The sequence below is a fragment of the Electrophorus electricus genome, chromosome 17 (genome assembly GCF_041902795.1).
Source record: "Electrophorus electricus isolate QZ-2024a chromosome 17, ASM4190279v1, whole genome shotgun sequence".
Classification (NCBI taxonomy): domain Eukaryota; kingdom Metazoa; phylum Chordata; class Actinopteri; order Gymnotiformes; family Gymnotidae; genus Electrophorus; species Electrophorus electricus.
In genome coordinates this window covers 6,877,563-6,902,321 of record NC_137513.1, presented here as the reverse complement: position 1 = coordinate 6,902,321, position 24,759 = coordinate 6,877,563, and the positions used below count along the sequence as shown (strand labels likewise).

General features: G+C 38.3%; 4 protein-coding genes across 4 annotated transcripts; all 4 read right to left on the bottom strand.

The window, feature by feature from the left end:
* Nucleotides 1-5,913: 5,913 nt before the first annotated feature.
* On the bottom strand, nt 5,914-6,852 carry LOC113574693 (olfactory receptor 4E1-like). Its single transcript, XM_027005793.2, has one exon. It carries the CDS (start codon nt 6,850-6,852, stop codon nt 5,914-5,916), a length of 939 nt encoding a protein of 312 aa, XP_026861594.2.
* A 5,326-nt stretch (nt 6,853-12,178) lies between these two features.
* LOC113574692 (olfactory receptor 4E1-like) lies at nt 12,179-13,292 on the bottom strand. Its single transcript, XM_035534418.2, has one exon. It carries the CDS (start codon nt 13,115-13,117, stop codon nt 12,179-12,181), a length of 939 nt encoding a protein of 312 aa, XP_035390311.1. The 5' UTR covers nt 13,118-13,292.
* Nucleotides 13,293-16,981: 3,689 nt separating this feature from the next.
* On the bottom strand, nt 16,982-18,096 carry LOC113574718 (olfactory receptor 4B13-like). Its single transcript, XM_027005824.3, has one exon. It carries the CDS (start codon nt 17,918-17,920, stop codon nt 16,982-16,984), a length of 939 nt encoding a protein of 312 aa, XP_026861625.2. The 5' UTR covers nt 17,921-18,096.
* A 2,953-nt stretch (nt 18,097-21,049) lies between these two features.
* Nucleotides 21,050-21,988, bottom strand: LOC113574715 (olfactory receptor 4E1-like). The gene has a single exon (XM_027005822.2). It carries the CDS (start codon nt 21,986-21,988, stop codon nt 21,050-21,052), a length of 939 nt encoding a protein of 312 aa, XP_026861623.2.
* Between the last annotated feature and the right edge of the window lie 2,771 nt (nt 21,989-24,759).

Here is a 24,759-nt window from a genome sequence, read left to right as displayed (position 1 = left end):
TGGATATTCACAAAGTTAGATATCCATAGGGCATACAACCTCATCTGAATTAAGAAAGGCGATGAATGAAAAACTGCCTTTAGTACTGCCTCTGGACACTACAAGTATTTAGGCCTTCCTTAAGGTTTAGCCACAGCCCCGTCTATCTTCCAGGCCTACATCAATGAGGTCCTAAGGGAGTACTTGGGTAGATCACATACATCGTCGCATACAGCAGTGACATCCTGAACCTTTCCTCCTCCTGGAACCAACATGTGCATGATGTACGGGCTGTCCGCTGCACCCTCCTGCAGAACCACCTCTACTGCAAACTTGAGAAATGTGAATTGCATTGCAAAGAGGTGATTTTCCTGGAGTATATCATTTGCCATTGCAACATACGGATGCAGCCATGAAAGGTGAAGGCAGTAAGGGATTGGCCTAGACTGCAAACTCCCAGGGCGCTACAGTGTTTTATGGTATTTGCTAACTTTTACCGTTGTTTTATAAAATCCTTTAGCATGGTAGCTAGACCTCTCACAGACCTACTCCATGGAGCAGCTAAGAGGCTAAAATGGGGACGCAAGGCAGAGAGGTCCTTCTCTGAGCTGAAGGAAGCCTTCTCTACTGCTCCAGTGCTGCAGCAGCTGGACCAGGGAAAGCCTTTCATGGTAGAGGTAGACACGTCAGACGTAGGGGTAGGCGTGATACTCTCGCAGCATCAGGGAAAAGGTGGGCAGCTGAAACCACTTGCCTACTTCCTGAAGAAACTAAGCCCTGCAGAAAGGAACTATGGTATGGGAGACCAAAAACTCCTCACCATGAAACTAGCACTCGAAGAATGGAGGCATTGGTTAGAGGGAACATGACACCCCTTTTTGGTCATCACGGACCACAAAAACCTGGAATACCTCCAAACTGTTAAGACGCTCAATTCCAGGCAAGCCCAGTGGTCATTGTTCTTCACCGGGTTCAACTCTCGGCAACACCTCACAGAAGCCCAGTCTACCAACATGGAGCCAATACTGTCACCCACCTGTTTCCTGGCAATGCTAAGATGGGACCTGGACCCTCAGATAGAGGTGGCAAATCCACATCCGCACTGCCTGCCAAACCACCTCTTTGTCCTTCTCCGCTAACGCCAAGCCCTTTTTATGTTGGCACACACCTCTGTGAGGACAGGCCACCCAGGAGCACAGTGCAGCTGCTGAGTGCTTGCTATTAGAGGCCGGCCATGCACAGGGATATTGAAAGTTATGTGGCGTCTTGCGCCAAGTGTGCCTGCAGCAAGGTTCCTCGCACACCACCTGCAAGTAAGCTGCTACCACTACCCACACCGATGAGACCGTGGTCTCACCTAGCAATAGACTTTATCATGAACTTACCTGTATCAGAGGACAACATGGTGATCCTGGTCATAGTGGACCAGTTCTCAAAATGTTAAGGTTCCTCCCCCTCAAGGGTCTACCTACTGCATGGGAGATGGTGGACCAGTTCTTCCGCCATGTCTTCCGGCAATTCGGGCTACTGGAGGACATCGTCTCAGACTGGAGCCCCCAATTCACCTCCAGAGTGTGACGGGAGATATTGGGTAAAGTGAACATCACCACCAGCCTGACATCTGGGTACCATCCTCAGGCCAATGGGCAGGTGGAAAGAGTAAATCAGGAGCTAGCCAAATTTCAGAGGCTGTACTGCCAGAAGCACCCTGAGACTTGGAACACCTACCTCCCCTGGGTGGAGTATGCCCAGAATTCACTGTGGCATGCAAGAACAGGCTTAACCCCCTTTGCATGTGTTTTAGGTTTCCAGCCCCCACTGTATCCATGGAATCCCCCCACGTCCGGGGACCTGCTTGCTGTGTCAGCACAGTGAGCAGGTGTGGGAAAAGGCCCACCAGAAACTACACAAAGCTATAGCCGACTATAAAAGGAAGGCGGATAGGAGACATGGGGACAGCCCCCACTACGAACCCGGACAACTGGTGTAGGTGTCCACGAGGGACAGCTGCCCTGGCACCATGGGTAAGCTAGTCATGAGGTATGAGGGTCTCTACACCATCTCAGAGAAGATTAATGAGGTTACCTACGGCGTCAGCTTGCCGGGTATCTAGGGCCTTCCATGTGTCGGCACTGAAGCTGGTTGTGGAAGGTCCCCTTATGGAAGAGGAGAGCTCCTTGAGTGCTCTGCCTCCGCCCTTGGAGATAGAGGGAGGTCCCGCATACATGGTAAGGGCCCTCCTTGATTCCAGATGGAGGGGCTCGCAGGTCCAGTACCTCGTGGACTGGGAAGGATATGGACCAGAGGAGTGATACTGGATACCGGCTTCCCAAGTGTTGGAAACTAAGAAACTAAGAGAGGAGACTGCACATTAGAGGACCTAAGATGCCAGCCATGTGTGAGAACTATGGTAAACGTTACCTTTTGCTTGCAGTTTTCATTTTGGTGTGGAGACTGTTTATGGTTTCAGTTTTCACTATGTTCAGCTTAGATTTGTTTATCATTGTGCCTTCATAGAAGCAGTTTGACATGTGCCACAAGGCGGATTTGTTGCTGACTGCTGATTTTTTCAGTATTTGAGTAAACTGTTTCGCTATCGAGCCTGACCTGTATAGACAATTGGTGGACAACGGGGTGTTGCCTGAGCATGCTTTTGCTGTCTTGGGGAGTGGGGGTGGTACTGATGAAAGGCTTTCACCTGTAGAGGAATGGAGGTGGAAGCCATGGTGGGGCCACCAGCGACACGCCTACTAGTCCTCTGGCATCTGTTTTCAACCCAGCCTTGATGCTTCCTCTGAAGGAGCTTGAGCTGGCACTGCAACAACCACAGGTTCATGCCCTGGAAGTCCAGGCTGACAAAGAAATCAGGCTGCAGAAATTGGAGTTGGAAGTAAGGTATGCCAGGAAGCCCATTCAAAAATGAAATTAAAGTAAAATGAAAGATCTGCAGCACAACCCAAATTACAAAAATAAACAAATAATTTAGATCTGGGATCTGGACCCATGCATTTGTAAAGCTGCTTTGTGACAATGTGTGTTGAAAAAATTTTGACTTTACTTGAATGTGCTTTGGATTGCCCTTCTTGGTACTTTAGCTGTGTATATAGCTCTTTGTAAATCCTTGTCATTTTGATTGTACGTCATTTTTTTTGTTTGTTTCTTAAATCAGCATCTCCACATGTACAGCAGCCATTTCATTCAAGTGTTTGTTGAATTCCTTCACAGACACACCTCATTCTACTTAATGAGATGCTGAATAGGTGATCACCTTAACAAAATCCTATTCTAACAGTATAAAAACCATTGCTACTGTCAACACTATTCTCTTGTTATAGAACCAGCTGGATGGGAAAAGTAGTGCTAGGACTATCCAAAAAGTAAGTGTAGTCAAAATACAGGTACAGACCATGCCAAAAGAGTTGAAAAGGAAGGTTTGTGAAAGACCATAAGGATTGGAATGTAGAGGACTCTACAGTCATCTTCTCTGATGAGTGTAATTTTCAGCTTTGTCCAGCACCTGGTCATGAAATGGTTAGATGGAGACTTGGAGAGGCCTATAAGTCAGAGTGTCTCACACCCACTGTGTAATTTGGTGCCAGATTGGTGATGATCTGGGGTTGTTTCAGCAAGTCTGGAATCAGGCAGATTTGTTTTTGTAAAGGACACATGAATCAAGCCATGTGCAAAACTGCTGGAAAAAATTTGCTTCCTTCAGCGCTGACAATGTTCCCCAACACTGATGATTGTTTTGTTTTTTTCAACAAGACAATGCTCCATGTCACACAGCCAGGTCAATCAAAGTGTGGATGAGGGACCACCAGATCAAGACCCTATCATGGCCAGCCCAATCTCCAGACCTGAAGCCCATTGAAAACCTCTGGAATGTGATCAAGAGTAAGATGGATGGTCACAAGGAATCAAACAAAGCCAAGCTCCTGGAATTTCTGTGCCAGGAGTGACGTAAAGTTACCCAACAGCAATGTGAAAGACTGGTGGAAAGCATGCCAAGACATATGAAAGTTGTGAAAAATTTTAATTCCACCAAATATTGATTTCCTGACTCATCCTAAGTTGAAATATTAGTACTGTATTGTTTATAAATGAATATGAGCTTGTTTTCTTTGCATTATTTGTGGTCTGAAATGTCTGTAACTGTTTTGTTATATTGACCATTAGTCATTTTCATTAAAAAAAAAACATGCTCTAAAACGCAATATTTTTATCTGGAATTTGAAAGAAATGTTGCCAGTAGTTTATAGAATAAAACAAAACTGCTCAGCGTATATATATATATATATATATATATATATATATATATATATATATAAACAGGCCTGTTATTCCCTATACTTTAATGATTCCATTTTGTGGAATTGTGGATTTTGTGGATTGTGCTCAGTCAAAGACTCTTCGTACGCTGCCAGCAAGTTAACGGGTTACTCTACCTATACCTGAGTGACCATGGTCCCAACTGTGGTCCCATGGTTCAAACAAAGACCTGGTGGATGACCTGACTGTTTGCAACTGTTAGTTTGAAAGGGATAAATTCACACACCTCACCCACTCCAATTCAATATTAAAGGCCCCCACCACACCCCTGGTACCCCCTACCCTCCTCCAACACTAAGACTGCACTCTCACTATGTGAGAGAAGTGTCCTGCCTCTTCCATAGACAGAAAGCCAGGAAAGCACCAGGTCCAGGTGGTGTTTCCCCCACCTGTCCTAAAACCTGTGCTTACCAACTGCCTCTAAACTTCACACACATATTCAGCAGATCCCCAGAGTTGTGTGAAGTCCCCTCCTGTTTCAAATACTCCACCATCATTCCTGTCCTCAAGAAAGCATCCATCACAAGTCTGAATGGGTACAGGCCTGTTGCTCTGACTTCTGTGGTCATGAAGGCTTTCATATGACACCTGTTGGACACCCTGCAGTTTGCCTACTGGGCAAACAGGTCTGTAGTTGATACAAGTCAACATGGGAGTGCACTATATCCTGAAACACATTGACTGCCCAAGGTACATATAAAAGTATCATGTTTGTGGACTTCAGTACAGTGTTTAACACCATCCCAGAAATCTTTTCTTCCAAACTCTCTAAGCTCACTGTATCTCCTGCCCTCTGTCAGTAGATCATGTTCCTGACAGGCAGTAAACATCCAGTGAGTCTCGGGGATGTTACTGCTGGTATACAGACAGTCAGGATTGGCATTCCCCAAGGATGTGTCCTCCCCCCACTACTCTCCTCTCTCTACATCAATAATTGCATCTCTAAGGACCCAGCTATTAAACTCCTGAAGTTTGCAGATGACACTATCCAAGATGGTGATGAGTCTACATATCAACAGGACGTTGAACAGGACTTTAGGAAACACTACTTGGCACTGCTTCCCCTCCCAATATGAAACAGTCCTGTGTCAACTGTGGAGTCCTTTCATTTTCTGAGAACCACCATTTCCTAAGACCTGAAGTGGGAAACCAACATCAACTCCATCCTCAAAAAGGACCAGCAGAATTTAGGCAGATTGTTCTTCACTTTTAATCACTGAACAAAGTAACCCTAAAACAAGATTTTACAAAGCAAAGGATGGAAAACTATTCCATACAAACAAATCCTATTATGATATCTGGTTTGAACAAGATTATTAAACAAGTTCAATAATTTTAAACATTGAACACAGAAGGTTTTTTTTCACAAAGCAAATGGTGATAAAGCCAATTATACAAAGACAATAATGATATCTAGGTTAGGCAACATAGTTCAGGTAGATCTTTAATTGTAATATCACAAGTCCAAGCAGCTAATTAACAGTATAGAGCAATATTAAGAGTATGTTATCATTCACAATTGCATATATGTAACCTCCTCTGAAATGCAGAAAAGTGTGCCTGATATGGCTACCTGATAAGGCTGAAGAATTCCTGATTCTGACATCAGCCCTGTCTCACTGCTTTGATTTTGGTGATGTACATTTTCACAAACTGGTGACGCATCTGGGTTAGTTTCATTCCATATATTACTGGGTTTAGGAGGGGAGGCACAACAAGAAACTCCATCCCCATTATATTGTGCAGAGCTTGTGGTCCTTGGCTCTTGCTATGGCGAGCATACATGACATCAAAGAGTAAAGAAAAGGTGAAGTATGTGAGGGAGATTAAATGGGGAAGGCATGTCTGCATGAATTTAGTCCTCCCTGTCTTGGTCTGTAAAGAAGCTCTGATGATGTGAATATATGACACAATGATAAATGTTATTTGTGAAACATGAGAAAGTATTAGGAAGTCCCCGTATATATCCATTATACTCATATCGCTGCAAAATAGTTTAACAACCTCCCAGTTAGAGCAATACAGCTTCTCAATGTCATTACCACATAAAGGCATTCTAACTGTCAGCCCAACCCCAATGGATGTTTGGAGTAAGGAGAAGAGCCAACTAAAAGCCAGCAGCTTTACAACCTTCTGGTGTGTCATAATACACAGATATTCCAAAGGCTTACAAATAGCTACATACCTATCATATGCCATGACTGTTAGACATGAGAATTCACTCATAGCATAACAAAAAATAAAATATATTTGTATCAGGCATGCTGTATATGATACAATATGGGAGTCTGTTAATAGATCAGCAAGGATTTTTGGATAGAAAGCTGAAGCACCGCATATTCCATTCATGAACAAATTGCATATAAACAGATACATAGGTTCACGAAGTGTCTTGTCCAGAATAACAATTAAAATTAATGACAAATTAATAAACAGTGTCATAATATAGACAAGAAGACCAAATGCAAAGTAAATATGTCTGTTTGTTGTTGTCTCATTCAATCCATGAAGTACAAACATAAACTCTCTGGAGGAATTTTCCATCACTACTTGTCAGTACATTTAAATAGACAACGAAACTGGAAGGTTTTAAAAAGTGTTATAAGCATCATTCCAAATTAAAAAAAGAAGAAGAGTACTGCTTTTTCTTGCATAAATATCTTGACTAAATTTAAAATGTTCATAAGAAGCCGATGTTCATTTATTGGATATTTAGGTCGTGACTTCCTCATAGCCCACTACTTTCCATGCCTGGTAGCCATGCTTATATATATATATATATATATATATATACACAGAATTTTGTAGTAGATGATGATGACCAATGTGTGAATTCCCTAAAGAAGCAATTTGTTGAAGAAACTTCCCACAGGAGCTTGACTATATAATGATGCTCCCCATTAGTGGTCTTTGATTTTTTATGTTTGTTTTGTAATAGCTCATAAAGCAAATGTAGTAAAAGTAAATATATTACATTTAAATTCACCAGAGATAGGTTAAATCTATTTGCCACATCAAAAAAATTGCATGCATACTTAATGCTTCTCAAGTGATTTTTTATTTAAAAAAATTTTTTTCAATGGAAAAATGTGCAATTAATACTTTGGTAACAGATTCGACCCAAATACTATATCTATATAACCTATAATAAGTCACCCAAGAGTTATCCTTATAAAAAGCATCTTTTGAATACAGAGGACAACAATATCCTTAAATAAATAAGATCTAAAAAAGGCTACATCAGAGGCTGTGAGGCTGCTATGGAGAGTAAAAAGAGACTAGAGGCTAAAAGAAACCAGGAAGCTGGAAAATGTACAGCAGTCACTACATCAATGGCATCTACATCATACAAGTCTAGAATGCATAAGAGTAATGCTGGCTTTAGCCATAACAGTGGCTGGAGTGGTTGGCTGTAAGTAATGAAATGCTTTATTGACCCTAGCAGGGAGATGTCCTTGGCAAGTTGAGGTATGTATAGCTTGCTTTGGAGGAGCTAAGCCACTAGCATAGCTGCTTGAGCATTTTTTTAATTGGGTGTTATTGATAGGTAGCACTGCATGTTTTTACAACATATGACATCCAATCTTTGGGAGAGCTTTTTGAAGCTTGAAATCGAGTTTGACTCAACATCCTCCAATGAGAAAAATCCTCTATGTTTAGGAGCATTTGAAAAGGGATTTTCAGCAGTTGTCATCCCTAGTGGTTACTGGACCTGCACCCTCTGAGGGCCTGGGGGTAGGCCCGATCTGGCATACTCAATAAATCACTTGATAGCTTTGAAGTACATCTATTAAAATAAAATTTCTTAGAACTAATATAACTACCTGCTTACTGATTTTCAGCTGTCTACGTGCAACTGTTTGCCAGAAATCCCACGCAGAATACACCAGGGGTTTTTTTGGTGAATTTTCACAACAATCATGCATGTCCTTTTAAATGGCCTTTTAAAACATTCTTCCAGTATAAGATAACTTTATAGAAGTCATAGGAAATTCAATTACCATCAAAGCAACTGCGTGACATGTTTAAAAAGTATATACAATGTTAATAAAGTTCTTTATTTGCTTGCTCAGGTCTTTGTACAAAAACATGCATTCCTTTCCTTTGTACCCTAACACAAAATACACAAGCCTTTAGTTACCACAAAATGCACATTACTCATGTAGAAGTGTTCCTGCACAGATCCCCAAACACCCTCCTGTTTTAGATTCCATTGCTGCTATTGAGCAATAAAGAGCTATTTTCTTTGAGTGACACCAGTGCACACCTATTGATTATCAAATTACTTCACAAACATTTTCCATGTGCAACTGTCATGATTGGCAGCTGCTTCAATGAATAGAGGATCATAAGATAAAAATGTAAATGCCTCAATTGCCTTATCTGGTTTTCCATTTAGTCAGCTACAGTCATGCGCACAGCAACACATTGCTTTGTGTTCTAAGACAGATAAAGTGTTGCACATGCGTGTGATGGTTGGTGAAAATAATGCAGTAATTTATATTGTTTTTAGCTAATAATTTGATTGCCAATACTTTTGAACATCATAGCATATTTTAGTTTATGTGGAGTTGATTAGGTGCAGTTATGAACTGGAAGCTGATAAATGGTTCAGTGGCTTCTAGCATGGACAATTGTTTCTATTACAAATTCTGTTGCACTGGATGTTTCCACTCAATGCTGGACTAATTCGTAATCCTGCTACAAATTGTATGTACAAATGAGAACACATACTATTTCTTTACAGTATTACAGCATTTAGAATATTTTACACAGTATAATCTTTTATCTGAATAGCAATGAAGCTAATAGCAATGAAGCTGATATTGTTTAGCCTTTAACAATGAAGCTATAATGAAGCTAATATTGTCTTTTAGTAAGTTGTTGAACATTGCTGTGATGTTTTAGCAAAAAATGACTAGGTGCATTTGGAGAGGTTTTGGGGCACTTTGGAGATATTTAAATAATTTTATGTATATGCTCAAAAATTTTCACTTAATTGGACAATTTCACTTAATTGTACAATTTCAGATAACCAGCGTTAAACTGAACAAGCACAATTAATTCAAAAGTGAGATTAAAACTGGAGGTGGACATAGGAGTTTTAAGAGCTCTGGATTTTCATTTAGATACAATGAACAGACAATGCATTTGACAGTGTATTTATTTTGACCAGTACACAGTACTGGGAATATGTAAAGTGGGTTATGCATAGAAGTCAGTGACATGCTATACTGAACATAGCAGTCACCGGTAGCAGCCAGAACAGTTCAGAGTACAGTGCTGATTTAGTACAGTACTCTAGCAGCAACTCTAGCATTGTCTTTTCCAATGTGCCCTTTTGAAGTTGACAAACTTTATCCATTTTTTGGATATTTTGGAATCTTTGGGCCATTTGTGCATGGGTGTCCCACTGTACATTGAATTATTGCAGACAAAGGAGACACACCTTTTTGTCATTTTGCATCACATACAATTCAACCTCTTGAGTTGTTGTCTACCATCTAGGTCACACGGATGACGTTTATGGCAGATTCTGAAGACAGCAGATGAAGGAAAACAAATTTTTAAGCCAAATTCCTTGAATTTGTTTTAAAAAAAAACTAGCAATAATCACAAGTTAGAAACTCAGCTTTCACTGTATTTAAGTGTTTGAAACTTTCATATTAGCTGGTGCTTAGCCTTTATTTATGAGGTGAGATATGGATGTTAGTAGTACCCAGAACATTTCAAAGTTAATGCATTCCATTGTTTTGTAGATGAGTCTGGAACTTTTGTCATTAGAGTTTAGTTTGATTTTTATTAATATCATAATGTAATTCTTGTGTGAGAATTTTTTATGTAGTTCTTTATGTAGTTATGTTGAATTATGCTGTAAAAGACATATATGTCATATTGTTCAGTAAATGGGGAGCATGTGATTCTTGTTACCTGTTTTTTTTAATTGTCATTTTGTTTAACAAATAAATGTTTTTCTTATTGATAAGCAGTATGTGTCCTCTTTGAAAAGCACCATTATAGGAGAAGATGCAGCTGAGAGAGAGAGAGAAGCCCACTAAAGCCTGTGTTTTTGCCGTGTGTGCTCTTTATGCAGGTGGATAAACTAAATGCCCCCTCAAGTGAAGCTGTGTTGGTGTGATCGTTTATATCACAGTTTCTAAACAATGCATATGTAAACCCATTACACTTTAGTGCCATGTAGCTTTTTGGAATATATTGTGAGTGGAGCCAGAGTTCAAATAGACCCAACAAAAGTAGACACAGTGCAGTGGTTGTCCATGCCATGGAAGTGTTAAGTGTATGAAAAAATGTCTGTTTCAACCTGCCTCGTGCCTGCATCCTGCTTAAGCCTCCGAACGTCACATGTTTTATGAGTGTTATTGATTGGTCTTTTAGTTTGTCATTCAATGTGAGAGGGGAGGAAGAGTGGGAGAAAGGGTGATGAGGAGAAAATATGTGAAGTTTCGAGCATGCGATAACATGATGAAGATTGTAGAAGTATGGTATATTAAATTGTGGAGTTAGATTATCAGACAGAGAATCTTATCCACCAACTTTAGAGGACGCTGGTGAGCCAAAGAAAACTCCAGCACAGAGTGCTAGACTCAACATGTCTCTCAGACTGTGAGTTAACATATGAGCTAATTAATGCTCTTAGAGGTTCCTGCACAGGTTAGCTAGCTACCTAGTGTTGTCTGAGATAGATAATTCATAGCTATCTAGATCATTTGAGTGGTGTTGAGTGGCAAACGACGCAGTGGTTATCTGGACAGAGGTCTGAGATGCCAGAGATGCTAATAAATGATTATTAGACAGCATGTGAACATAGACACTGAATTAGGCTCCAAATCTAGTTTGACTTGAATATTCATCCCATAGTACATAAAAAAATAGTAAGCTACCATATACATATATAGTATAAAAAGTATAGCTTTAATATGTACAAAATTAATTTGAAGTCATTATTTGAAAGACTCTTTACTTCTGTTTACCAACATTTCACACATAGCAAGACCAACTATAAGATTTAAATAAAAATTTAATTGACCTTATCTTTTCTGACTAGTTAAGCAATTATCATTCTTATTTCTGTTTAAACCATGTCTTATTGTTTATTTGAAAATATATTTTTAATTTCTTGTAGAAAAAACATATCTAGGCAATTGCTTATCCAGGCAATTGTGCAATGTCTCAAAATTACAAACAATAAAAAAATAAATAAATCAGCAAAAGCAACAAGATGAGAAAAAAGTGGGGAATGTGTTGTGCTGTTTGAATGCTTTGTGAGACAGAATCTGGTACTAGTGAATGCATGAGAGTATGAAACAGGAATTGCATTCAAGTCAGGAAGTGAATCATATTGTACATTATTATTCTAGTTGTTGTATCTTTAAAAACTGTAACACTATTGACTTTTTGGGCAACCAAATAAAATGGATAGTGTACATATTTTGTAGTTAATGTAACACTGGTGAATTTCCTCTTTCATACCACCTTGACAACCAGATAGTTAAATTTGAACAGACTGAGAGCATACAGGACAATCACCAAATGTTTTATGTTGCGAGGTTTTTGTAAAATTAGTCAACATGCTTCCCCAAAATAAATGGGGGAAAAACAGCCTATTAAACAGGCCTATTTTAGGCCTGATAATTTGGATAGAACTATTCAGTTCCAAGTTCTCATAGCAAAACAGCTTTTTAACAGTGGAGTGATCAGCTTCTGAGTTTAAAATGTCAGATGCATGTGTCTTTCATGAAAGGATACATTTGGTAATGTTTTCTTCCTAAGAAAGCCATTATGGTATTCTCTCCTCTGAAATTTAGAAGGGTGTGCCTGGATTAAGACAGAACCATTTCTCACACCAATATTAGCTTTGACTCAATGCTTTAATTTTCATGTACATTTTCACCAACTGGTGCCGCATCTCAGTCTGTTTCATTCCATATATTATTGGGTTTAGGAGAGGAGGCACAACAAGAAACTCCATACCAAAGATATTACGCAGAGATTGCTGTGTTTGGCTTTTGCCATAGCGAGAGTACATGGCATCAAAGACTAGAGAAACTGCAAAGTTTGTGAGGGTGATTAAATGTGGAAGACAGGTCTGCATGAATTTAACCTTCCCTGTCTTGGACTGTAAAGAAGCTCTAACAATGTGAATATATGACACAATAATAAATGTAATTTGGAAAACAAGAGAAAGTAAAAGAAAATAGCCATACACATCAATCATAATCAAATCTGTGCAAGATAGCTTAATAACCTCCCAGTTAGAGCAATACAGCTTGTCAATGTCATTACCACATAAAGGCATTCTGACTGTCACCCATGCCCCCAAGGCTGTTTGCAACAAGGCAAAGAGCCAACTAAAAAACAGCAGCTTTGCAATGTTCTGGTGAGTCATAATGTCCAGATATTCCAAAGGCCTACAAATGGCCACATATCGATCATATGCCATTACAGTTAGACATGTGAGTTCACACAAACTATAACATAAAATCAAATACATTTGTATGAGGCATGCTACAAATGAGATAACATGGGAGTCTGATAAAAGATCAACAAGGATCTTTGGATAGAAAGCAGATGCACCACATATTCCATTCACAAACAAATTGCATAAGAACAGATACATAGGTTCATGAAGTGTCTTGTCCAGAATAACTGTGATAACTAGTGCCAAATTTACAAACACTGTCATAATGTACACAAGAAGACCAAATGCAAAGTAAAAATGTTTGTTTGTTGTTGTGTCATTCAGTCCATGAAGTAGAAACATGAACTCTGTAGAGGAATTTTCCATCATTTATTCTCAGTATATCAGAACAGAAACACAGACTTTAAACTTTTTAAAAAGTTGTATAAACATCACTTTCTAGAAAATACATAAAAAGAAGACTCCTCTGAATGGTTTCTTTATGTGCATATATCTCTGCTTCATTAAAAATGTCCATAACCAGCTGAATGAACATCAATGGGCATTAACCTGCTCATTGTCCCCAAACCAGTTATTTTCCTACTTTCAATACCTGGTGCCTATATATATATATATACAGATTTTTTTTTTTTGAGTCTGCTATGCAAATGATCAAAACTCCCAGAAGGTGCAACTTGAGTTGCTCACCAAGTGATGCTTCTATCAATAATCTTTGTAAATAAACAAGGTGTGTCATCTTATATACACTCATCAGCAAGCTTGCAGAAAATAGGATAATGTCTATTTGTTGTCAAGCAACAACTTCATTTATTACTGAAATTATTGTGTGGTAATTGAGTGCTTTTAACACATATATTATTTAGATTAAGCACAAAGAGCATGCAAATTAGGCAAGGCAAGTTTATTCACAAACAAGGCAATTCAAAGTGCTTACAAATAAAAAAAACTACATAAAGAGAAAAGCTAAACTTGATTATTAGTTGTTTTGACAGCTAGTTTCTGTTATTTTGAGAGCTAGTTTAATCAAAGCAGTGTAGAAGCTTAGGCATGATTAACTGATGAGTTCCTAATACTACAAAAGTGCAGCTCTGTTTATATTGCTCTCTTGGTTTATATAGAAAGACTGTCCTCAAACCAAACCACAAGTGCACTGTAAAACTTGAGTTAAGCCAATTCAAATGGTTTGAGAAAACTGAGTGCTTTAAAAGCTTTAAGTTTATTAAACCCTTTGAGCATAAATAATTTCCTAAACCAAGTATGACCAGCAAAGGTGCAGTATAAATATAAGTAAATCATGTGAATTGTATAAATTCAAATAATTGTGTAGAATAGTAATAGATCTATTTATAGTAATAGAGGTAATAGTAATTGTAGTAAATCATTAAAATCCAATAATTATGCATGCATTTTTATGATTTTATTGATCATGAAGAATCATGATTCTTCAAGATTCTTTTATTAATCTCAAAATCGAGACTCTGGCTTTAATCCATCTATGGCAGTGAAAAAACACACACATTCCTGGAGCAGTGTGTAGTCATTTCACCCACAGCACCCAGGGAGCAGTTAGAGGTTAGGGGCCTTGGTCAAGGGCACTATACACATAAATACTGAGGAAGGAGAAATTGCTGTTGCATTACTCCCTCTTCCCCCAATTTTCCTTCCAGTCCAAAAATCAAATTGGTGACGTTTTGGTCCCAAGCTTGGTTCTATAACCTTTTGAGGGTAGAGGGGTTATACAATTAGACTTTGGACCGAAATGTCACCACTTTGATTTCTGGACAATCATGAAAATTGGTGGAAAGGGGAGTGATGCAGAGCTAGACAACCCTTTAATGAAATTAAGTCTTTATCAGTTGAATGTGACAGCCTGAGTGCTGCAGGGCAAGGAATAGGATTTCACAAGCATCTCCTGAAGTAGACAGACAATTATTTGACAAGATAAAACATGGAGAATCTGGATTATGTTGGTCATTGTGAGATTTTCCCAGGAAAGATGGGCTAATGAAGAAATCAAAGATAAGTGTTTCCCAACAGGGAACAACAAAGATCTTCTATATGCCAGTCTCAAAGCTGTTTTACTTCTTCCCCTGAACATGACAGGAAGTGAATGTAATAGAAAGTCAGAGTGGCTCGAAGGAAGTACAGCTGGAGCAAAAATAGCAGAGGCAAGGAGTGTGCGCTTAGGAAATCCTTACTAATCTTTGTTTGTTAGTCTATAATAGTGCATTCCTTGTACTTTAAAATGTTCTACTGCTACATATTTGTAGTAAAATACATAACATTTAATAGTAAACCTCCTGAGTTGTGTACAATTTCATATTACCATTAGTATACAATGGTATGTAGCTGTTAAATGACAATATGTTTCAAAACATCTGAATAATTGTGAAAGTAAACAAATTCAATAGTTTATATGGCTAATATTCCTTTTAACAGATTATTTTAATGGGCACTCCTGCTTTTTGGATAAAAAATGTTTCAAATTATACTCTTTCCATTTATGTTTGTATGAAGCATTTTTTTTTTTAAATTTCATTTGAGCTATTAGTTCAAAGGATTATTAGACTGCATGTAAACATAGACACTAAATCAGTGTCCAAATATAGTTGACTTGAATATTCAACCCAAAGTACAAATAAAAATAGTAAAATACCATATGCTGTACATATATAATATAAAAGTATAGCTTCAATGTGTACAAAATAATTTGAATTCATTATATGGAAAACTGCTGACTTCTGTTTACCACCATTTCACTGATAACAAGACCAAGTATCAGATTTCAGTACTAATTATTAGTTGAGCCCCTTAACTTTTCTGACTAGTTAAGCAGTTATCATTCCTATTTCAGCCACTTCTTTTTGTTACAGAAATTTTTATTGATTTACCTGACACATTTATCCAAAGTAACTTACAATTATGACTGAGTACAATCTGAACATCAAGAGCCTTGCTCAGGGGCCCAAAAGTAACAACTTGGTAGTGGTGGGTCCTGAACCAGCAATCTTCCAAACACAAGCCAAGTACCTTAACCACTGCCCTGCCCTATTTGAAAAGATAGGTTTAATTTCTTGTAGGCAATTGTACAATGTCTCTGTAACGTTGCTGGCCCGAGTGCCACAGGGCGCGGGGCAGGACGCACAGACTTCCTCGGCGGTGCAAGACGTTTATTAACATTAAACATATATGATAACTGTGGCACTCACAAACAGCATCTACAATGAGCATGACTATGCAATTAACATAAGATGAAGAACACATACACATTAACAGGTGACTACACAAACCAATGTTACAACTACAGAGATAGACATTAGCACATACGTAGTGACAATGACCAACGAAGGTAAACCCTGTGCAGGTGTGTGCAATCCCAGGGGGTGTGGTTACAAACAGTACAAATGTGAATCCCCTGCACACAGCGGGCTGTACCACGTGCCCCGGGGGGGGGGGGCCTTCTGTGACAGTCTCTAAATTACAAACAATAAAAAATAAATAAATCAGCAAAATCACAACTAAAAGCAACAAGGTGAAGACTGCCTGTTGTGATATAAATTACAGGAACAAATGGAAAAATGCTGTTTGAATGCTTAGTGAGACAGAATCTGGTACTAATTAATGCATGAAACAGGAAAAGCATTACATATAAGGAAAAGCATTTCATAATACACATTAGTATTCTAGTTGTATCTTTAAAATCTATAACACTTTATTGACCTTTTAGGCAACCAAATAAAATGGATAATTTACATATTTTATAGTTAATGTAACACTGATAATTTCCTTTCATACCAAACTGACAACCATGTAGTTTAATTTTAACAGACTGAGAGCGTACAGGACAATCACCAAATATGACATTTTGTGAGGTTTTTGTAAAACGTGTCTAAAAATATAGTGTATTTGATGTGTGTAGTATCTAACACTGAATACAGAAATGCTGAAAACATGTTTTTCCAGAACAAAAAACAGCCTATTAAAGCTTATCATCATATCTATTTTAGGCCTGATAATTTGGATAGGACTATTCAGTTCTAAGTTCTCCTAGCAAAACAGCTTTTAAACAGTACAGTGATCAGCTTCTGAGTTTAAAATTTCAGATGCATGTGTCTTTCATAACTGGACACATTTGGTAGTGTTTTCTTCCTAAGAAAGTCATTATGTTATTCTCTCCACTGAAATTCAGAAGGGAGTGCCTGGATTAAGAAAGAACCATTCCTCACACCAATATTAGCTTTGACACAATGCTTTAATTTTCTTGTACATTTTCACCAACTGGTGCCGCATCTCAGTCTGTTTCATTCCATATATTATGGGGTTTAGGAGAGGAGGTACAACAAGAAACTCTATACCAAAGATATTACGTAGAGATTGCTGCGTTTGGCTTTTGCCATAGCGAGAGTACATGCCATCAAAGACTAGAGAAACTGCAAAGTTTGTAAGGGTGATTAAATGTGGAAGACAAGTCTGCATGAATTTAACCTTCCCTGTCTTGGACTGTAAAGAAGCTCTAACAATGTGAATATATGATACAATGATAAATGTAACTTGGAAAACAAGAGAAAGTAAAAGAAAATTGCCATATACATCAATTATAATCAAATCTGTGCAAGATAGCTTAATAACCTCCCAGTTAGAGCAATACAGCTTGTCAATGTCATTACCACATAAAGGCATTCTGACTGTCACCCATGCCCCCAAGGCTGTTTGCAGCAAGGCGAAGAGCCAACTAAAAAACAGCAGTTTTGCAGCCTTCTGGTGTGTCATAATGTCCAGATATTCCAAAGGCCTGCAAATGGCCACATATCGATCATATGCCATTACAGTTAGACATATGAGTTCACACAAAGTATAACATAAAATCAAATATATTTGTATGAGGCATGCTAAAAATGAGATAACATGGGAGTCTGATAAAAGATCAACAAGGATCTTTGGATAGAAAGCAGATGCACCACATATTCCATTCACAAACAAATTGCATAAGAACAGATACATAGGTTCATGAAGTGTCTTGTCCAGTATAACTGTGATAACTAGTGCCAAATTTACAAACACTGTCATAATATATACAAGAAGACCAAATGCAAAGTAAACATGTTTGTTTGTCATTGTGTCATTCAGTCCATGAAGTAGAAACATGAACTCTGTAGAGGAATTTTCCATCATTTATTCTTAGTATATCTGGACAGAAACACAGACTTTAAGCTTGTTAAAAAGTCATATAAACATCACTTTCTAGAAAACGCATAAAAAGAAGAATCTTCTGAATGGTTTCTTTGCTTGCATATATCTCTGCTTCATTTAAAATGCCCATAACCAGCTGACGTTCAGTCAATCGATGTTAAAATGCTCATTGTTCCAAAACCATCACTTTTCCTACTTTCAATACCTGGTGCCCATATATATGTACAGATATATTTTTTTTAAAGTCTGCTATGCAAATGATCAAAACTCCCAGAAGATGCAACTTGAATTGCTCTCCAAGTGATACTTCTATCAATAGTCTTTGTAAATAAACAAGGTGTGTCATCTTATATACACTCATCAGCAAGCTTGCAGAAAATGGGATAATGTATATTCATTGTCAAGCAACAGCTTCAATTATTATTGAAAGTTTTGTGTGGAAATCTGAGTGCTTTTAACACAAATGTTATTTATATTAAGCACAAAGCACATGCAAATTAGGCAAGGCAAGTTTATTCACAAGCAAGGCAATTCAAAGTGCTTTACAAATAAAAATATAAAACTACATAAAAAGAAAAGCTAAACTTAATTATTTGTTGTTTTGACAGCTAATTTCTGTTGGTTTGACAGCTAGTTTCATCAAAGAGCAGCGTAGAAGCTAAAAGCTGCTTCTTCATGTTTGAGGTTTACCTTAGGCATGATTCACTGATGAGTTCCTAATACTCCAAAAGTGCAGCTCAGTTTATTTTGCTCTCTTGGTTTCATAGAGAAATTGTCAAACCAATTCACAAGTGCACTGTGAAACTTGAGTTATCTCAACTCACATGGTTTGAGAAAACTGACTGCCTTCAATCCTTTAAGTTTATTAAACCATTTGAGCATAAATGTATGACCAGTGAAGATGCAGTATAAATATAAGTAAATCATGTGAATTGTATTAATTTAAAAAAAATTGTGTAGAATAGAAATAGGTTTGCTTGCAGTAATTGAGGTCACTGCAATTGTAGTAATTCATTAAAATTCAATAATTATGTGTGATTTTTTTTAAAGATTCTTCATGATTCTTTTATTAATCTCAAAATCGAGTCTCTGGAGTCTCCCATCCATGGCAGTGAAAAACACACATTCCTGGAGCAGTGTGTAGTCATTTCACCCACAGCACCCAGGGAGCAGTTAGAGGTTAGGAGTCTCCCATCAATTCTGACGGAGGAGAAAGTGCGGTTGCATCACTCCCCCTTCCCCTAATTTTCCTACCAGTCCAGAAATCAAACTGGCATCCTTTAGGTTCTAAGCCTGTTTCTATAACCTTTTCAGGTTGGGGAGTTATACAATTAGACTTTGGACCGAATTGTCACGCATTTGATTTCTGGACAGGCAGGAAAATTGGGGGAACGGGAGTAATGCAGAGCTTAACTTTGCTTTAAATTAAGTCTTTATCAGTAGATAAAGAAAATTAACAGAGAATGAATGTTGTATTATTAGTAAGTAAAATGTATTTATCTAACACATTTAAATAACTTGCATCAACCAAAGAACTCTAAACATATTAATTAATCAGAATTAAAATATAAAATAATGGAGACAAGTTCAATTGCAAGTTACAAAGACTATATATAATATTACTGTCTTCTTCTTATCAATACAAAGACCTGATTTAAAAGCAGAAATAAACGAGACATAGCGATTAGCACATGTTAAGGTGTTCAACAATCTCAGGGCATAAATAGTGAACACATGGTCTCAAAATGTGCCCTCGGAAAAACCGACAATTTCTATGAAGAAGACTTTAAGGATTACTGCATAGATGAGTATTTATATAAGAGGGATCTGATTTTCACGCACTTTGAAGTTTGTTAGAGGATCAGTGATGATCTGGGGGTGCTTCAGCAAGGCTGGAATTGTTTGAATTTTGCATGAATCAAGCCATGTAAGAGGTTACACTTCAAGAAGACTTGTTTTTTCTGCTCTGACAGTATTCCCCAACTCTGAGGACATTGCTCCATAGGCAGTGTTGCATAGACAGTGCCATAAAGGCAGTGAATGGAGGACCACCAGATTAGGAACCTTTTATGGCTGGCCAAATCTCCAGACCTGAGCCCAATTGAAAATCTCTGGATAAAGATGAAGATGGATGGTTACACACCATCAAACAAAGCTGAGCTGCTTAAATCTTTGCACCAGGAGAGGCATAAAATAATCCAACAGCAACGTGAAAGACTGATGGAGAGTATGCCAAGATGGATGAAAGCTGTGATTGAAGATTGGGGTTATTCCACCATAAATTGATTTATAAACTCTTCCTAAGTTGGAACGTTAGGATTGTGTTGTTTACAAATGTAGAGTCTCAAAATTACAAACAATAAAAAATAAATAAATCAGCAAAATCACAAATAAAAGCAACAAGGTGAAGACTGACTGTTCTGATATAAATTACAGGAACAAATGGAAAAATGCTGTTTGAATGCTTAGTGAGACAGAATCTGGTACTAATTAATGCATGAGAGCATGAAACAGGAAAAGCATTACAAATCAGGAAAAGCATTTCATAATGCACATTAGTATTCTAGTTGTATCTTTAAAATCTATAACATTTTATTGACTTTTTAGGCAACCAAATAAAATGGATAATTTACATATTTTATAGTTAATGTAACACTGATAATTTCCTTTCATACCACATTGACAACCAGGTAGTTTAATTTTAACAGATTGAGAGCATACAGGACAGTCACCAAATATGACATTTTGTGAGGTTTTTGTAAAATTAGTCTAAAAATAGTGTATTTGATGTATGTAGTATCTAACACTGAATACAGAAATGCTGAAAACATGTTTTCCCAGAGCAAAAAACAGCCTATTAAAGCTTATCATCATATCTATTTTAGGCCTGATAATTTGGATAGGACTATTCAGTTCTAAGTTCTCCTAGCAAAACAGCTTTTAAACAGTACAGTGATCAGCTTCTGAGTTTAAAATTTCAGATGCATGTGTCTTTCATAGCTGGACACATTTGGTAGTGTTTTCTTCCTAAGAAAGTCGTTATGTTATCCTCTCCACTGAAATTCAGAAGGGAGTGCCTGGATTAAGAAAGAACCATTCCTCACACCAATATTAGCTTTGACTCAATGCTTTAATTTTCTTGTACATTTTCACCAACTGGTGCCGCATCTCAGTCTGTTTCATTCCATATATTATGGGGTTTAGGAGAGGAGGTACAACAAGAAACTCTATACCAAAGATATTACATAGAGATTGCTGCGTTTGGCTTTTGCCATAGCGAGAGTACATGGCATCAAAGACTAGAGAAACTGCAAAGTTTGTGAGGGTGATTAAATGTGGAAGACAGGTCTGCATGAATTTAACCTTCCCTGTCTTGGACTGTAAAGAAGCTCTAACAATGTGAATATATGATACAATGATAAATGTAACTTGGAAAACAAGAGAAAGTAAAAGAAAATTGCCATACACATCAATTATAATCAAATCTGTGCAAGATAGCTTAATAACCTCCCAATTAGAGCAATACAGCTTGTCAATGTCATTACCACATAAAGGCATTCTGACTGTCACCCATGCCCCCAAGGCTGTTTGCAGCAAGGCGAAGAGCCAACTAAAAAACACCAGTTTTGCAACCTTCTGGTGTGTCATAATGTCCAGATATTCCAAAGGCCTGCAAATGGCCACATATCGATCATATGCCATTACATTTAGACATGTGAGTTCACACAAACTATAACATAAAATCAAATATATTTGTATGAGGCATGCTAAAAATGAGATAAAATGGGAGTCTGAAAAAAGATCAACAAGGATCTTTGGATAGAAAGCAGATGCACCACATATTCCATTCACAAACAAATTGCATAAGAACAGATACATAGGTTCATGAAGTGTCTTGTCCAGAATAACTGTGCTAACTAGTGCCAAATTTACAAACACTGTCATAATGTACACAAGAAGACCAAATGCAAAGTAAACATGTTTGTTTGTTCTTGTGTCATTCACTCCATGAAGTAGAAACATGAACTCTGTAGAGGAATTTTCCATCATTTATTCTTAGTATATCTGGACAGAAACACAGACTTTAAGCTTGTTAAAAAGTCATATAAACATCACTTTCTAGAAAACGCATAAAAAGAAGAACCCTCTGAATGGTTTCTTTGCTTGCATATATCTCTGCTTCATTTAAAATGCCCATAACCAGCTGACGTTCAATCAGTGGATGTTAAAATGCTCATTGTTCCAAAACCAGCACAAGGCGAGTTCAATTTCTAGACCTGATATTCACCCGTACCACCACAACATAGGATTTCACAGTCAGCCCCCTCCACCTCTCAGACCATCACTTTCTATCCTTCACTCTCTCTTTCCATCTAGTCCTCCCCAGTGTGTTCCTCCTCTTTCCATTGCAAGCTGCACTCCATAACTCCCTTACTTCTATTTTGTCTTCTCTCTCTTTGGATACAGTTACAAATTCTTTCATTTCTAAACTCTCATCATCAATGAATCTCCTGTGCCCTCTCTCCTCTAGACCTGCAAAGTCCTCCCCACCTGCCCCCTGGCTAACAGAAACACTTCGCTGCCACAGGAGAGAACTAAGGACTGCAGTGAGGTGGTGGAGGAAGTCTCACCTAGATTCAGACTTCAGCTCATACCAATCTCTCCTTTCCAAGTTTTCACTGGAAGTAACATCTGCAATGTCATACTACTACAGAGGAAAATTCAAATCATCAGCATCTGATCCACGCAAGCTATTCACTATTTTTTCTTCTCTCCTTAATCCTCCCCCACCCCTCCTTCCTCATCTCTTACTCCTGAGGATTTCATCACCTTCTTTGAGGAGAGGGTTGCAGCAATCCGCCAGTCCTTCTCCTCTGTTCTCACTCTTCCAACAAGTGTGCATTCCCAAACATCCAACTCTCTGATTTCTTTTTCTCCTCTCTCCTCAAACGAAATTCTTCAACTCCTGACTTCCAGCAATCTGACTAGACGTCCAATGGATCCAATTCCAGTTCCAGACAATCTCAAGAGATCTGTTTCCTTTCATCTCTGTCATCATCAACAACTCCTTATCTTCTGGATACATACCAACTGCATAAAAACCGCCAGGGTGGTACCAATCCTCAAGAAAGCCACACTTGACAGATCCAACATTAGCAACTACAGACCGGTATCACTTCTCTCTTTCCTGTCAAAAGCCCTCGAATGAGCAGTTTACAATCAATTGTGTATTTTGCTCACCCAGAACCAGCTGCATGATACCAATCAGTCTGACTACAAACCGGCACATTCTACAGAAACAGACCTCATAGCAGTGACGGAGAAATTTCATGCTGCTAAAGCTGCCAAATTGTCATCTGTTTTGATTCTTCTAGACCTTTTGGCAGTTTGACACAGGGAACCACAACATTCTTCTTTCTGTTCTCTTCAGGCTTGATGTGACTCTGCATGGAGATGGCTTCAGTCCTATCAGGTGACATGGAGAGGATCCACTTCCAAACCATGTAGACTCTCTACTGGTGTTCTGCAGGGCTCAGTATTAGGCCCCCTTCTCTTCTTTTTGTTTACTGGTTCTCTTGGTGATGTAATATCTTTTCATGTTTTCTCCTACCACTGCTATGCCAATGATACTCAATTATTTCTGTCTTTTCCATACCCAGCCATATCTCAGCATGCTTGACTGACATTGTGTCATGGATGACAGCCCACCACTTGGAGCTCAATCCCAGTAAAACCAAGCTTCTGTATATCCCAGGTACTCCCAATCCTTACTATGACCTTATAGTTTCCTTTGAGGACTCCCTGGTATCACCATCCGAAGCTGCCCATAGCCTGGGCATAACTTTGGACAACCAGTTGTCCTACTCAACTCATGTTTCAAATCTAACCTGGTCTTGCAGATTTCTACTTTGTAACATATGAAGGATTTGGCCCTTTCTCTTGCAGGAAGCTACCCAGGTGCTTCTGCAGTCGCTTGTGATCTCAAAGATAGACTACTGCAACTCGCTACTTGCTGGTCTTCCTCTAAGAGCCATCAAACCTCTACAACTTGTGCAGAATGGAGCAGCATGACTGGTCGTCAATCTTCCGAAGTTCAGACATGTTACTCCGTTGCTGCATTCCCTTCATTGGCTTCCAGTAGCTGCACACATTAGATTTAAAACCTTGATGCTTGCCTACAAAGCCAAAAATGGACCAGCCGCTTTATACATGAGGTCAATGGTCAAAGCCTGATCCGTACCTTGAGTACTTTGAGCCTCACGTACAGCTCAGCTTGAAATACCGTGCTTCAGGTCTCATAGAAGACAAGCATTGAGACCATTTTCTGTCCTGGCTCTTAGATGGTGAAATGAACTCCCACTTGCTGTCCGGACAGCAGAGTCCCTTGCTGTTATCAAACGCAGACTGAAGACCCATCTATTCATGGAATATTTACATAACAAATTTAAATTTATGTTTAAATGACTAAATTGGTACTTATTGTAGGGTATTGTTTATTACACTGATGTTGTTTAACAAACTCTAGCACTTATTGCTTATTACACTTATCATTGTTTAAGATAGACCTTATGTATTTTGTACTACTAGGCATCAGTGGTGATCCCTGTATTTCTACAGTATTCTAGATCATTGGTATATTGGACTCTAACCTGTTGTACTGGCTAGGATGTATTCTATGAGTAAATGACAAAGCACTTTTGTAAGTCACTCTGGATAAGAGCATCTGCTAGATGTTGTAAATGTAAATAAACTGCGGTAGCTATTATATCAGGGTTTACTTCTGGTATGCATGAGCCTAGATAAATGATAAGCATCAGGAG